At 51.7% G+C, this 14,807-nt stretch overlaps 1 protein-coding gene across 2 annotated transcripts in view; it reads right to left on the bottom strand.

Annotated features, from left to right (window-relative positions):
• The window catches only part of LARS2 (leucyl-tRNA synthetase 2, mitochondrial), a 146,700-nt gene that overhangs the window by 18,471 nt on the left and 113,422 nt on the right, over window positions 1–14,807 (bottom strand). For both annotated transcript variants that reach the window (XM_045991679.1, XM_045991680.1), the window contains exons 15-19: window positions 9,662–9,762; window positions 7,555–7,737; window positions 6,245–6,414; window positions 4,232–4,309; window positions 870–981 (exon numbers count right to left, since the gene is read on the bottom strand). In XM_045991679.1, coding sequence (XP_045847635.1) covers window positions 870–981; window positions 4,232–4,309; window positions 6,245–6,414; window positions 7,555–7,737; window positions 9,662–9,762 — 644 coding nt within the window. The remainder of the gene's footprint in view (window positions 1–869; window positions 982–4,231; window positions 4,310–6,244; window positions 6,415–7,554; window positions 7,738–9,661; window positions 9,763–14,807) is intronic.

The following is a 14,807-nucleotide window of genomic DNA, read 5'->3' as shown; positions in this document are numbered from 1 at the left end:
GCTCCGTCGGTTAAGTGTCTGCCTATGGCTCAGGTCACAATCCTGGGGTCCTGGGATCGAACCTCAGAGCGCCACGTCAGGCTCCCTGCTTAGCGGGGAGTCTGCTTCTCCTTCTCCCTCTGCCTGCCGCTCCCCCTGTGTTCTCTCTCTGTCAAACAAATAAATAAAATCTTTAAAAAAACCCTAAACACTCTCCAGTCACATCCCAGGCTCCAGAACGGGGACCTCCCAGGGTGTGGGTGGGGTGGAAGCTTCTATATTTAGGCCCTGTGAGTGAGCCTCAGGCAGTGGGACTCGCTCCAGCGCCCAGTTTAGGAATGACGGTCTGCTGGAGAGACTGAATCCCAGTTTAAGTTAGAGTTTTAGGTCTGGGGGCACCTGGGTGGCTCAGTGGGTTAAACCTCTGCCTTTGGCTCAGGCATGGTCTCAGGGTCCTGGGATCGAGCCCCACATCGGGCTCTCTGCTCAGTGGGACGCCTGCTTCCCCCCCTCTCTCTCTGCCTGCCTCTCTGCCTACTTGTGATCTCTGTCAAAAAGAAAAAAAAAAATTCTAGGTCTGCAAAGTTGACTCCAGGCACCCTTTTCCCCTTCTGTAAAGTGGGACTAAACCTGTGTTTCCACCTTAGAAAGAGAACACGAGGTCTTGGCCTATGGAGACCTGGGGGGGAAGGCCCCGCGTTGTGCCAAAGTGGGGATGGGTCTTCCCCTTTGGCAGGGGTGACCCCGCAGAAGTACCACCGTTCCGACTATAAGACAGAGGGGTCCCCGGTACAGAGGCCCGATGCCGGAGCCCACGCCTGAGGCCATCTGAGCCCCGCGTCTTGCTCGACGGGAGAGCTGGACACCCCCACGAGGATGTCCCCACCTACCAGCCCAGAGCTCCGAGGCGATGTGGGGGGCCATCGGGGCAGCCATCACCACCAGGGCACAGAGCGTGTCCTCAAACTCGCGGCTGTGGAGAACCACTCTCGGAGAAGCTTGCTGAGGAACAGAAAGAACAGTGGGAGAACACTGAGACCGGGTGAGGAAGGCCATTCGTGTCTCTGAAGCCCAGAGACACGAGCAGGTAGGCAGAAGCCCTCCTTCCCATCCACGTTTGCTCTGGACACAGAACTCACCCCGTTTCATCAGAGTATTAAGATAGTATTAAAAATAGTGCTCCGCTCTTTGCTGAGTACATCCTGTGCCCTCGGTCCAAGACTGACTCCGTAATTCCCACCAGAACCTTGGAGGGCGCTGTCCTTACCCACCTGACTTAACCTGCTCCCCCCCACCCCCCGGGTGTGTGGCTGACCAAGTGTCATTGCCCCCATGAGAATCCAGCTGTCTTAAATCAGAAACTACCCCCCACCCTTTTTTTTAAAAGATTTTATTTATTTATTTGACAGCAGAGAGGGAACACAAGCAGGGGGGTAGTGGAAGAGGGAGAGGGAGAAGCAGGCTTCCTGCAGAGCAGGGAGCCTGATGCAGGGCTCAATCCCAGAACCCTGGGGTCATGACCTGAGCCACCCAGGCGCCCCACTGAATCAGAAACTCCTGACCACTCTGCGAGGTTTCCCATGCGCTGCAGGACCAGTGAGGCATGCAAAGAGACTCGATCACAGGCTTTACGATGTGAAACGCCCAGGGCAGGGGTCCTCCTGCCCCTTCAGGGGTCTCGGGGGTCCTATTACACAGCTGTGCCCGTTACTGTGAACACCCAGTTTCTTCCTGCGGTGCAGCTAGTCCCAGAATGCAGTCACAGCCACTGAATTTATGGGGTGCCTACTGGATGCTAGACTTTAGGGATAAAATGTCCAGAAGGGTTTGGTTTCTGCCCTCAAGGAGGTTATAGCCAACGGGGGAGAAAAGTGACAGATGAATGGAGGGTGTCACTGATTCCACAGGCTGTGGGTGGGGAGGGAGGGTGGTCAGCAAAGCAGGCTATGAGTTGGCAAGTGCAGACCAAGGACAGCCCGGAAGGAAGTGGCTGTGGGAAGGACGATGGTACTGAGTTTTCCAGAGGCTGACCAGGGGCGCGGGGGGTGGGGGTCATGATAAAAACCAGTCTAAGGCAATGGTAACAACTCAATCTGTGTTTTTAACACCCACGAAAGGTATTTTGCTAGGCAAAAAGAGGCCAAAAATATTATACTTTTTTTTTTTTTAAAAAGCATGCCTATATGATCTTTGCAAAACTGCCCAAGAAATCAGAATATAACTCCATGGGAATGGATACAGAGAGCATCTACACAGAACTTGCTGCTGGGGAGGAATTTCATTTTTCTGTAATATTCGTCAGTTTTTTTCCTGATTAAAAAAACACACACACGGGACCCCTGAGGGGCTCAGATCATCATCCCGGGGTTCTGGGATTGAGCTCCCGCATTGGGCTCCCGGCTTAGTGGGGAGCCTGCTTCTCCCTCTCTCTCTGCCTGCTGCTCCCCCTGCTTGTGCTCTCTCTCTCTGACAAATGAATAAATAAAATCTTAAAAAAAAAAAAAAGACCCATATACACTCAGCAAAGAAAATCTGGGAAATACAAAATCACTCACAATTATAGCACCCAGAAAAAAAAAAACTAATGTATTTTATCCTGGTCTCCAAAAATACGTGAATATACACATCTGTCCCCATACCCTTTGCTCAACTGGAATTTTTATCCTATGAGCATTTCTGTATTGTGTATTTACTTGATGTTGAATCAGGAACGGTTTCTGATACTAAGGATTCCTGGAAGACACGATGTGAATGGTGGTGGCTCATTTCCTTCCTATTGATATGACATTATGTCATCTCACGATGTCCCCATTGAAGACAGCTGGGGTTCTGCGTCTCTGTGATCATAAGTCATCTGCCACTGGCTGGCCCTGAGTCAAAGGACCTAAACCATCGTAGGGATGCCGACCTCAAAGCCCAAGTTCTCCCTGGCAAGGTTACAACAACCAAGGCCACCAGTGGGATGTGACACTGTCTTTGTCATAGCACGGACTTTATGTTAAAAAGTCTCTGCAAATTTGACAGGCCAAAAAAAAAAAATAGCATCACGCTTTTAATTTGCGTTTCATGATCATTAGTAAGGCAGATACTTTTTTTTCTGCCAGGTTTACAGATTATTTCTGTTTCTTATTTTTTTTTTTTTTTTTTTTCTCATTTTATTTATTTTTTCAGCGTAACAGTATTCATTCTTTTTGCACAACACCCAGTGCTCCATGCATCCATTTTTCTGTTTCTTATTTTTTTTTTTTTTTTCTCATTTTATTTATTTTTTACAGATTATTTCTATCCCATTTTCTGTGGGTGACTCTCTTTTCACATCCTTTGACCACTTTTAGGTCAGGTAGTTTGATATTCACACGTAAAGCGCTCTTTATATATTAAGGATGTTAAGCCTCATGTATATATTAAGGATGTTAAGCCTCTTGTCGAACACATTTGTTATAAAATGGTTTCCCCAGTTTTTAACCTGCTTTGGAACACGGCATGTTTTAATATACTAAAAATGGCAGGTTTAATGTAGTCGAACCTGTAAATTTCTTCCACTGTTCTTAAAGTCTGGGAAGAGCTTCATGATAAAAGGAATCTGTTGATAGTTTTCAGGTCCTTTTTTTGGTCGTTTGTTGTCCAAACAGCTAACCACTTCCCCAAACTCCCATTTGTTGACAAATTCTTCCCCTGGTAAGAAAAATTCTAGTCACAGGTAGCAAGAAGAGCAGTCTAGGTAAAAAGGCTGACTTTTGTTTTTAGTGAGCACAAATCTGATCGGTCTTGGTTAAAGGAGTGTAACACGTTAATGATCCCAAGGGGGTATTGGATCAACCAGGAGAGCAGGCAGAGGACGCGGGAAGGAAAGAGGAGAGCTAGAAGACAAGGGGGCTTGAGTCTGGTTCTGATTTGTCACTAATCAACCAGACATGTCATCGAACCTCCCTGAGTGTCTGTCCTCATCTGCAAAATATGAGAGTGGGGGAAGGGATTGAGGGGTGGGCTTTCCACTGGACAATCTTTAAGAACCTTCCAGCTATAAAAAGCTAGGTTGTGACTAAAGGGGGGGGGTTGGGGGGGTGGGAGTGGTGGGGTCGGGGTGGGGGGCGGGCAGGGAATGCTTCTTTAACATAACAGAGCACACCAAGGAGGCGAAGCCATGGTCCTGTTTTGTCCACGACCCAGGACCCTGCAGGCCACCTCCCAATGCAGCTGGAAGCTACCCTGTCCTCTGCTACCAGCAAATGAGGACAGGAGGGCCACTTACCAGAAGGGCACTGGTGAGTCCCATCAGCTGAGAAATTACAGAATTCAGTGAGAAGTCCTCTGTAAAATGGGCAGTCACCTATGGGTAAAAGTTGGATAATTTACTTTCTTCAAAATCTCTTTAAGCTTTCCACAAAGACCAATGCAACACAACAACAAAGCAAGTGCATTATTCAAACAATGTGAATTAAATGAATGCAAAGATATTTACAAAGGCATTCATTATCTTGAATAATCATGATAATGGTTCATGGGCACAAAGATTTTTAAAATCAGGGTCAACGGTGGTGTTTCCGTGGTTCCACACTTCCTGTTCCCCCACATCGGGGACAGTGTCGGTTCTCCCGGGGAGGGGGGGTGTATCTAACGCTACTAACTACCCGGACAGGAAGCAGGACCCGCAGACGACAACAGTCACCTGGAGATGAGGTATGAGATGTCCCTTCTCTGAGGGCTCCGTGACTTTCATTCACAACAGAATTTGTATTATTTGTATATAGGATAAGGTGAGTTTTGCATGTTCAGATATGGAATCAAAGAACACTGATAGGACTCGTCAGCTCCTTCCTGTTTATGTGCTTCTCGATTTCAACCACGGCCAAGAATACAGAAGAACAAGATGTCTACAGATGTCAAGAGTTTCCAACTTGTCAAAATACCCCTATTCTATGACCTGACAGAAGAGAAGAATGTACCAAATCCAGAGAGGAAGAATGTGGCATGGAAACAATCACTCGGGCATCACTCACATTCACGAAGCTCAACTGTGTGCACTCTGTCTTCACACTAGAGTAGAGGGGTCGGGAATATTCCCTGAGCAAGTGTCACTGAATGAGACCATACGGACTCAGGGCCTCATGAAAACCCTGTTCCTGCAATGTCATCAGTTACGAGTCCAGAAAAGTGACCTTGGCTGACTTTATGAGTTCAAACAAGCAATTCTAAAAAAGTAAAAATAGAATTAAAAATTTGGCCTAAGGAGTATTTGGGGTGTCTGGTATCCAGTAAAACATAGCTTTGGATCCCCTCCATGTCTTCTTTCAAAGACATGTGACATTTTTTTCACAAAGTGCTGAAAAAAGCAAATGTCATGGTATGGTATCAGACTTCTAGAGACATTTATAGGGATCTGTTATCAACGAAGAATCTTTGACAATGAATCAGGGGCGCCTGGCTGGCTCACGACTCTTGGGGCATGAGTTTGAACCCCGCATTGGGTATGGAGATTACTCAAAATTGAAATCTTTTTTTTTTTTTTTTAAGATTTTATTTATTTGACAGAGATCACAAGTAGGCAGAGAGGCAGGCAGAGAGAGAGGAGGAAAACAGGATCTCTGCAGAGCAGAGATCCCGATGTGGGGCTTGATTCCAGGACCCTGGTATCATGACCTGAGCTGAAGGCAGAGGCTTTAAACCACTGAGCCACTCAGGTGCCCCAAAATTAAAATCTTTAAAAAAGAAAAAAAGAAAACAATTTAGACAATAAAATATTTGTCTATGAAGGTAACACAAACACATCATTTATTGGCACAAGTTAACCCACAGTGACTCACACAGATGCTGTGTAACAACGTCACTGGGTGGGGAAGTCCTCACCACGCGGGGCATCCGGGAACTCTCTCGGCTCTGGGCCTCATCTCTGTCCCCGTCTGTACAGAGCGGTCTCTTTATGCCCCCTTCAACCCTACACCTCTGTTTCTGTTCACCTCAGTTGTAGGGCTCCTGTATTTGGTTCCCTGCCCCCGTGTGTTAAGTGTGGCACTGTGGGAAGGGGTGGCCTCCTGGGATCTGGGGTGCACAGTGCTGGACACCGTCAGGGGAAGCCCTTTCCTGAGAGGCGTCTCTCCATGAGAGCACGTGGACTGCTGCTCCAGCTTGGTGAGCGACTCGACACGGTGAGAGCAGCCCTTCCAGACCAGGGGGGCCGCCGGCGTGAGGAAGGAGGCAGGCCCGTCCACCTGGACCAAGTGAGTTCAGTCACAGAGCTAACCAGCAGCCCCAGAAAGTTCCTGACCTCAGAGATGACCGAGTTCTTGTACTCCCAGAGCCTCCTGCTCTCGGCTCGCTCCTTGTCACTCAGCAGCTGGGGCCGGGGAGCCGTCCCAGGAGCCCTGGCCTCGATGAAGCGGGTCACCAAGGCCCACAGACGCTGCTGCCACCTCAGCACCCCGGGGAGGGCGTCGGCTGAGTTTCATGTCAGGAAACGAGACAGAGAAAGAAAGACCCGTGAGTGACTGATCTGGTTCTCCCCAAGCCCGGAGAGGTACGTGTGTATTGAAGACACACTTCCTTGTGTCCCAGCGGGAGATACGGGGGCCGCCCCGGCTTCCAGCGTCCGGGAGCTCAGAGCAGCATGGACCCCTTCACACCCCAGAGCCCTGGGTCACACGGTTACTCAGAGTGCCAGCTGCCCCCCACCCCGGCCCACGTGGTGACCTCAGAAGCTTGGGCCAGGACGGGCCTCAAGCGCCCACAGCTGCCTTGACTAAGAAAGCCGGCTGCTGCCAAGGTGTCCCCAAAGACACCTAGGCCCGCACGTGTGCCCTTGGTCCCCAGTGATTCCAACACAGCTGGTTCTGGGACCGGCCCTTGTGACACACTTGTCACAGGCAAGGGCATTTGGCTGTTCCTGCCCACAACCAGCCTAGGGGTAGCCCGTAGGAAGGAAGACCGAGTGACCGCTGGACTGTGTATGCTAGGACGCCGGGGGTTTCACTCCCGCCTTTTCAGGTCCAACCAGCTCTGCAGGGACAGCTCTCCTGTGAGGGGGCTCTGGGGGCTGGCTGTGGGCAAGGGAGGGGGTCCCAGGGTCCCGGGTGTCCCACCCCCGGGTGACGACCCTGCTCTAGAACAAACCTTTCAGGGTGGATCAAGAGGGGACTGGCCTCTGTGGGCCACAGAGGGGCGCGGGGTGGCATGGAAGCCAGTCTGGCTCCCAGGGAATGCCCTCGGGAGGGGTCTCTGTAGACCCGGCAGCACACCACAGACTCGACCCGGCAGCACACCACAGACTCGACCCGGCAGCACACCAGACTCGCCAAAGGCGGCTTCCTGGAGTCCCCCAGACGCTGCGTCCGCAGGCCTGGGGCGAGGACTGGGAACCCACAATGGCCACCAGTTTCCCACATCCAGGGAGGCTCCCTCCATCTGGGAACCCCGAGCTAAGAAGGGCACAGGACGTGGGACACACCAGGCTACCCGCTTCCTGGAACAGATTCCTAGACCCCTGACTACAGCCTTCAACCCAGACAGCTCCTTCCCTGAACTCCTCGGGAGCCTGAGGCGGACCACAAAGGAGGCGGCGGCGGAGGGGAAGGGCCTTACTCTTCACGTCCCACAGGATGTCCTTCTCAGGAGGGGCGGCGAAGAGGATGTAGAGCCGGATGGTGTCGAGGCCGTACTGCTCGACGGCCTCCTCGGGGTCCACCCCGTTGTGTCTGGACTTGCTCATCTTCTCCCACGTCACCTCCAGCGTCTCCTTCGTTTCCGCGTGGACGGGAACTGCACCTGCGCTCCGAAATAACGCACAGGGACAGAAGGTGTGGCTCTCAGGGTCTCACAGCGGCAAAGCCCCCTGAGGGGTCACCCCGGTCTCCACGACACGGTCTCGTGTGACCAGGCTCCGTGGAATGCGGTGTGTCGCTGGGGGACCAGCCCGCCACGCGCGGCCTGTTCTTTGGATGTGGCTCCTCCCCACACCCACACCACCGGTCCCGAGGGTGCTGGCAGAGAAGGTCTTCCATGGCTAGGCTGGGATGTGGGGACCTTGTGGCCCAGCCCCAGTGGCCGGGACAAGAACAGACATCTGGCAAAGCCAAAGTCTTTCTCGGGACCCGGACCTAAGAGACAGAAACTCTTGTTTCAGTGTTGCCAGGCACCGGAACCGCAGTAAAGTCGTAAGGAGATGGGGCCAGACATGGCATCATGGCTCCCCGAGGCCACCTTGTAACCTGAAGTTGGGGGAGAGCAGAAGCCCAGCCTGGTGGGGGAAGGAGATCAGGGCAGGAGAACAGAGGGGATGAAGAGGGACCAGAGGCTATGGAAGGAGGGAGGAGAAAGTCCTAGGACTGGCATCTGTGTGTTACCCGGTGGCTGCGGATGTGCTAGGAGCCGGCTGGAGCACTGGAAGCTGGCTTAGGGTGGCATCTCAAATCCTGTGCTCAACTTGCCTTTGGGTGCATTTCCTTCCAGCCACACAGTCCCAGATTCCAATGGCAGCCAAGCTCCCAAGGGACTGATGTGTGTACCTAAGAGCTAATTCCATGCTTCAGCAGAAGCACACCCATGAGGAGACGGAACCTGCCCTCGCTGACCCAAGTATTCTCTCCCGGAGCAAGTCTGCGCGGAAAGGGAAAAGATGTTCACAACATTGTCTGGCTCCATGACACTGGAGCAAAGGGAGACTAAAGTTGCTTTATCCAGGCTGTGGCTCAAGGAACCACTGCTCCGTTTACTCTGCACACCTTCTCTGGGCTGTAGCTACTCTTTCCAACACTGTTGTGCAAATTAGGAAAAAGCCAACTATCTGGGTAGAGCGGTTGAGAAGTTAGAGAAAGGTGCCTTCTCTTGGCACTGAGGTGTATAGTTTGGCAAGTGGCTGGAGGTCAGGCCCTGCTCGCCACCTTGGCTGGGTGCCTTTGTGCAGTCCACATGCTGCCCGGCTGTACATGACAGCCCTGCCTTCACACAGAGCACTTTGCTAACAACTGAAACGCATAAGCCCTTTGGATTTGGCTGCTTTCCCCTCTGGTCCGTGTTGCTGAAACACGGCCAATTCCTGCTTTTCCAGCTTTTTTTCTCCCTTGGACCATTCCAAACCCTGATATATTACTGCATTACATAGGTAATTCCACTGATGGCTTCCATCTAAATCTTTTCTCTAGTGTTTGGCTTGGGAGGCTGCCTACTATTAAGGGGTTGTTGGGTTCACATGGTGCCCTCCCTTGGGCACTGCATTGTCTGACCAGAGTTCTGGGGGTTTCTCATATGTGACCCTAAGTACCCGCACTCCCATTTTCTACTGATTTCATCAGTGTGCGGAGTGCACACGACACCGTCACGGTGCCGCTTCAGGATCCAGTGGGAGTTACTACCCCCTGGGAAAAGGGCAGAGGAAGTCAGGGGAGTGCCAGACGGGGCTGCCCTGGGGTGCCGCAGGGGTTCAGTATTGGGGTGGCCCCAAGTTCCGACATGCGCCTCGAGACCACCTAGGGAGACGTGCTGGGTGTACCCCAGACCTAGAAGGGTGTCTCTTTCATCTGTGGGCTCTGTTCCTGAGACACGCTGTCAAACATAAGCGAGGACATGAGGGGATGTCTGGGTTGACTCTGGGTCATACACAAACGAAAACCCAGCCAGAAGCGAAGAGACACTGGATGGGGCTGGGGCCGAGGGGTGGGCACCTGCACGGGACCCGATGGGCCCTTCTTACCTGTGAGATCTACTTCCTCTCTCTGTAGATACTGTCCCGATGGCAGGCGGAATGTCTGCCCCTTGATAAGGCCTTGGGCCAGCAGCTTATAGAAAGGCTCTCTGGGAAAAGATAATGGGAAAAGAAATCGATGGGTGGGGATTTGAAGCATCCAGAAGACAGCAGTACAAACCTTCTCAGCTGATGGACAGAGAGAGCTGCCCTTTGTGAAAGCAGGGGGGCTGGACCCCGTCACCTGGAAACCCAGCCGGGACAATGGCTCCTTATTAAGAAGCGGTAAGAACATGAAGTCAAGCCAGTGGGTATCAACCGCTTTCCGCTTGGCAAAGTGGCAAGAGCGGGAGGCTTCAGGTTCGGAAGGTCTGGATTTGAATCTGTTTCCTACTCAGGGAATTCTAAGAGCCAAGGCAAGTCCCTTACCTGTTCTTAGCATCTGTTTGGTTATCTGCCAAGTAAAGGCAATAAAAGTCTGTTCAACGGCTGTCAGGAAGGTTCAAGTAAATAAACACCTGAAAATACTCGTAAACTTTAAAGAACCCTACATATGTCAGCTCTGTGCTGAGTCTAGCGTCAGGAAGGGCTCGAGAGGGTGCAGGGAGGTTGAAGTCAGGGCTCTGGGCAAGCAGGCTGCTGTTGCCTCCACCTTGTCCACACTGCCTGCTCACATGGCCAGGTGGCTCAGTGGGTTAAGCCTCTGCCTTTGGCTCAGGTCATGATCTCCAGGGTCCTGGGACTGAGTCCCACATCGGGCTCTCTGCTCAGCTGGGAGCCTGCTTCCCCCTCTCTCTCTCTGCCTACTTTGATCTCTCTGTCAAATAAATAAATTAAAATCTTAAAAAAAAAAAAGGTGTAAGTCATATAAATTAATTGCACATAGACCTTTTCTGCTCAAATTCGTTACCCTCCTCTTTTTAGGCCTATCCCCACCCCGAGGAGACAGTTGTTCTTAATTGTATGGTGAATATACCTGGAGAAGTCTGGAGACTTCTTTGAATGCCTTTTCCGTACAGATGCATATATGTATAAATGGTTTTGTATAATTTTCTTGGACTTAAATAGATCATAACGTACCTACTACCTTGTGGTCTTTCATTCAACCACAGGAAGGACTTCCCCTCAGAGGTCCATACAAACCCAGCTCCGCTTTGAATCGCTCTCGAGATGGCCTGAGGTACGGACGGATTATAATTTGGTCACAGTGCCCGGTCTTAGTCACTTTTTCTGGAGGAATAGTGAAATATAAACGTCTCCTCTGAAGGGGACAGGGAGAGGTTGACCCCTATGCCGAAAGGACTTTATTTCTGATGGAAAGTGTACATTCCGAAGAATCCACCTGATTCAGCTGGAAAGCATGTGAGCCAGCGCTATTCCAGACTCCAGGAACGACTTGGGGAGACACGTGCTGACCGCACGTGTCCGTGTTTCCTATAAGGACAGCAGGCAGGGACATGCGGTGGGAGCTGTGTTCTCCACCAGCATTGCCGGCAGCACGAAGCTTCAAGTTCACTTCCGCAAGGCGCTGGCTTGGTGAGTCTGACAGAACCCTCGTTTCTCACGCAAGGCCGAGTTGGGCCGGTGGACAGGCCCCCAATTTGTACCTGTGTGGTCCTCGTCAAATGGCCGTGTGGGACAGAAGCAGCTTAGGGGAAACTTTCTCGTGGATTCACGGGGTGGAGCAAAGACAGTGGCCGGGAAAGAGGAGGGTCAGCTAGAAAGAAGGGACTCCTAGCCTTCGTATTTTAAAATCTTACGAGTGCATGTGTGTGTGAGTTTGGTGGCTGGTGGTGATGTATTTTCCAAGGTGGAAAACACCGAATATATGTTACACTCAAGGAGAAATGTAACACATTTCAAATTATTCAATGTTAATCTTCCACATCACAGGGGCCACCTGCCATGCTACCGTGTTAATTTGGAAAAAATTCCACATGTGTATGTAAGTCCTTGTTCAGGCTCTAAAATCCATCCTGAGAATAAACTCTCATGCGTCGTAAAACTGTCTTCCTCCCACCTCCACCACCAAAGCCACGTTTGGCAGATGGACATCCTTTGGCACCACAGTTCGTGTACCTGCAAGGTTCCTAGAAAATATGAGTCTTTGACATAGAAAACCAGGAAAGGTTATCTGACAGCCGAGTGCGCTTGGACCTTATGTTGCATCTGAATACGGCGACGCCTTGAACGGGGAACCGCAGTGTCCATGGTCCCCCTCCCCCCACCCCGCCCCGTTCAGGAACACCTGCACCCCCTCCATGAGGAATGCATGTCCTCAGGCCACACAGGTTTATCCACAGCAGGTTGGGGTTTTGATGCCCGAGGACCCAGGTCCTCATCTTCCAAAAGAAGCTCAGAGAACTGTACCTGCACAGACCGAGCACGTGATTTTCTCCACTGTCAGCTCCCGATGGCCTTGCTGGTGTGTCTGCCACTTAAATACACTCGTGCCTCACCGAGGTCACATGTACACTTGGTTGTTCCCAATACGTGCCATGCTCCCCAGGAAACCTGGACTGCCCCTTCACCACTGAATCAGCCATTCCCTATGCTGGGTGGCCACCTCTGTCCCTAGTACACACCCCCATGCCCTCCCTTGTGTCCTGCGGTGTCTGGCACACATAGTCATGAGTGTGACCAGGCTGTGTTATGAATACAACAGGAAGACCAGCCTGTGCCCTGTGCTGCGCCCATCATGGCAAGGACAATTCTCTTATCCTTCCCTCTGTCCCCAGCACTTGGCGCTGTGCATGATAGATGGAAGACAGGCTCAACAAAATGTCCAAAACACGGATGGATGGATGAAGGCATAAATACGCACAAACAGACGCATACGCGTGGGTGGTGGGACGGAGGGAGGAGGACGCTGGCTGGCTGCTGTTGTTGGCCTCTTGAAGCTATCTTTCCCTTCCAGCCAATGGAAGGTGACGCTTGGATTTTAACCCAGTACATACACTAGAGTATGTACACAGCCATGGTTTTAAAACTAAATAGGAAAATCATATGGCTGCTTTTTATTGGACAGATAAAGGACGAGACTGGACACGAATGCGTTCCAAAGCACCAAGCAAACTGAGCCAGTATTCTACAAGGAAGGGCGGTCCCCCAAACCCAGCGGCGCCTTCGCTAAGCATCAGTGGGCTCAACGGGGTAACCTGCGTGTGCACTCAATCTTCCTCAAATAGTTCTATGGGCCGCGGCCCGACAGGGAAAAAAAAAAAAAGGGCTAAAAACCAGACCACCACCTTCTCCCTGCTGTGCCCAATGTCAGTGGGATGAACTTTAGAGTTCACGAGATTTTTCCTTTCCTCTCTCACTCTATCACTCTAAATACACAGCTTGGGCCACTCTTATGAGAAATAAAAAAACCGGGATGGAAGGAAGAAGATAAGCTGGATCCCAAGGATAAAGATGAGTCATCTGATGAAAATCCGTTAGCTTTCAACCCCCAGATGGGGCAGAGGGGAAGAAACCAGGAATCCTGGTCTGGGTGCTGCTGTTGCTTGAGTGGCTCGATGTTGCCACCTTCTGGGAATAGGCAGCACTGCACCTGCTGGCATCTGCCTCTGACTCCAGTCCTTCTAGAAGCCGCAGGCTGCTGTCCTCGGGCCTGATCGCCTAACACCGCCCCCCTCCACCACTTTTTCTAAGTAAACTGTGAAATGAAGTGCATCACATGTATTGAAAAGCCTAAAAAACCTACAGGTAAGACTTGATGAATTTTCTTTTTTTTTTTTTAAATAGAGATTTTTGTTTATTTGAGAGAGAGAGCACAAGCAAGGGGAGCGGCAGAGGGAGAAGCAGCCTTCCTGCCAAGTGGGGAGCCTGATGCGGGACTCAATCCCAGAACCCTGGGATCACGACCTGAGCTGAAGGCAGACACTTAACCCACTGAGCCACCCAGGCGCCCCTTGAATTTTTACAACATAAACACCTCCACTGATGACCCGCGTGTGACCAGCCTCCCGCAGGTCCTACCTCCCCACCCTGGGCACCGCCAGCCTGGCTGCTGATGCCATCGATTATTTCTGCCTGGTTCAAAACCACTTCTAACCCTTTCCTGGTGAGGAATCCCCAGGGCCTATGCACATCAGAGGCCGCCCCCAGAACTGTTCCTTGCTGGTGTGTCCTGCGTGGTACCGGCTCCTGCGCTCGACAGATACTCAGTTGTAAACTGTGCTGTGCGTTCAGGTGAGTCGCCTCCCTGTCTTCCTCTTGCGAGCCCCTTCTCAGTGCCTAGTTCGTAGCGGATGCCCAACATTCGTTCACTGGTTTGACCTCAATCAACTTTGTGTCCATGAGGGAGGAAACAAGCCTACAGCAGCAGAGGTGGGGACAACGTGCAGGGGGACGAGAGATGAAGGAAGAAAGGCGGATGAAGGGCAGGCGCTGGGCGTTATGGCTTCTGGTTGGGGCCGTGACCTTTCTGCAAGGAGAGGCGCACTGAGATTTCGGACTCTGTCCATGCGAGCTTGCAGGAAGCTTGCAGGAAGGAGCCAAGGGCACGAGCATGGGAGAGGGCCTCCAAGAGGGTTCACACCACCGGATTTCATGGTGGGAGGGGTGCGCCCCAGCCCGAGTCCCGCTCATTCCCCAGTGGCCCTCTCTCCTCCCCCACTCTTGCAGCACTCCAGGGAATGGTCCCCAGGCCTCCGGGAATCTGGTTCGCCTTCTCCAGGCTGAAGCCGGTCACATGCACCCATAAGTAATTTAGGCCGGCACGAGGAGTCAAATTTTTTAAACCATTCCACAGGCATGTGAGCAGCAACAGGGTGCTAGGCGCTCTGCCCTTAGAAGGCTTATGAATGAGTGGCCAGAGACACACTCAGAAATAACCATCCACACCACAGGGAAGAGGTGCTCTTGTGACATGGAGGTGCAAGGTGCTGGGGAATGACAGCCCAGGGGACATCAAGGGTCCTGCTGAACTTGGAACCCAGTCCCGCCGAAGCAGAGATCCCACCGCTGCCAAGCTCATTACTAAGATTCACAACCAGTGTAACATATTCCCTATGTGTCCATTCATCCACTCGTCGAATGGCACCGGGAATAAACTTGTAAAAGTAACTGAGTGACGCATTCATCACAGGAACCACGGCAGCAGAGGGTTTTAGAAGGAAGTGAAAAACCTGAAACTACCACCAAACCCGTT

This window comes from Meles meles, chromosome 20 (assembly GCF_922984935.1).
Source record: "Meles meles chromosome 20, mMelMel3.1 paternal haplotype, whole genome shotgun sequence".
Lineage (NCBI taxonomy): Eukaryota > Metazoa > Chordata > Mammalia > Carnivora > Mustelidae > Meles > Meles meles.
Note: the sequence above shows the minus strand (reverse complement) of the source record. Positions and strands in the feature narration are given on the sequence as shown.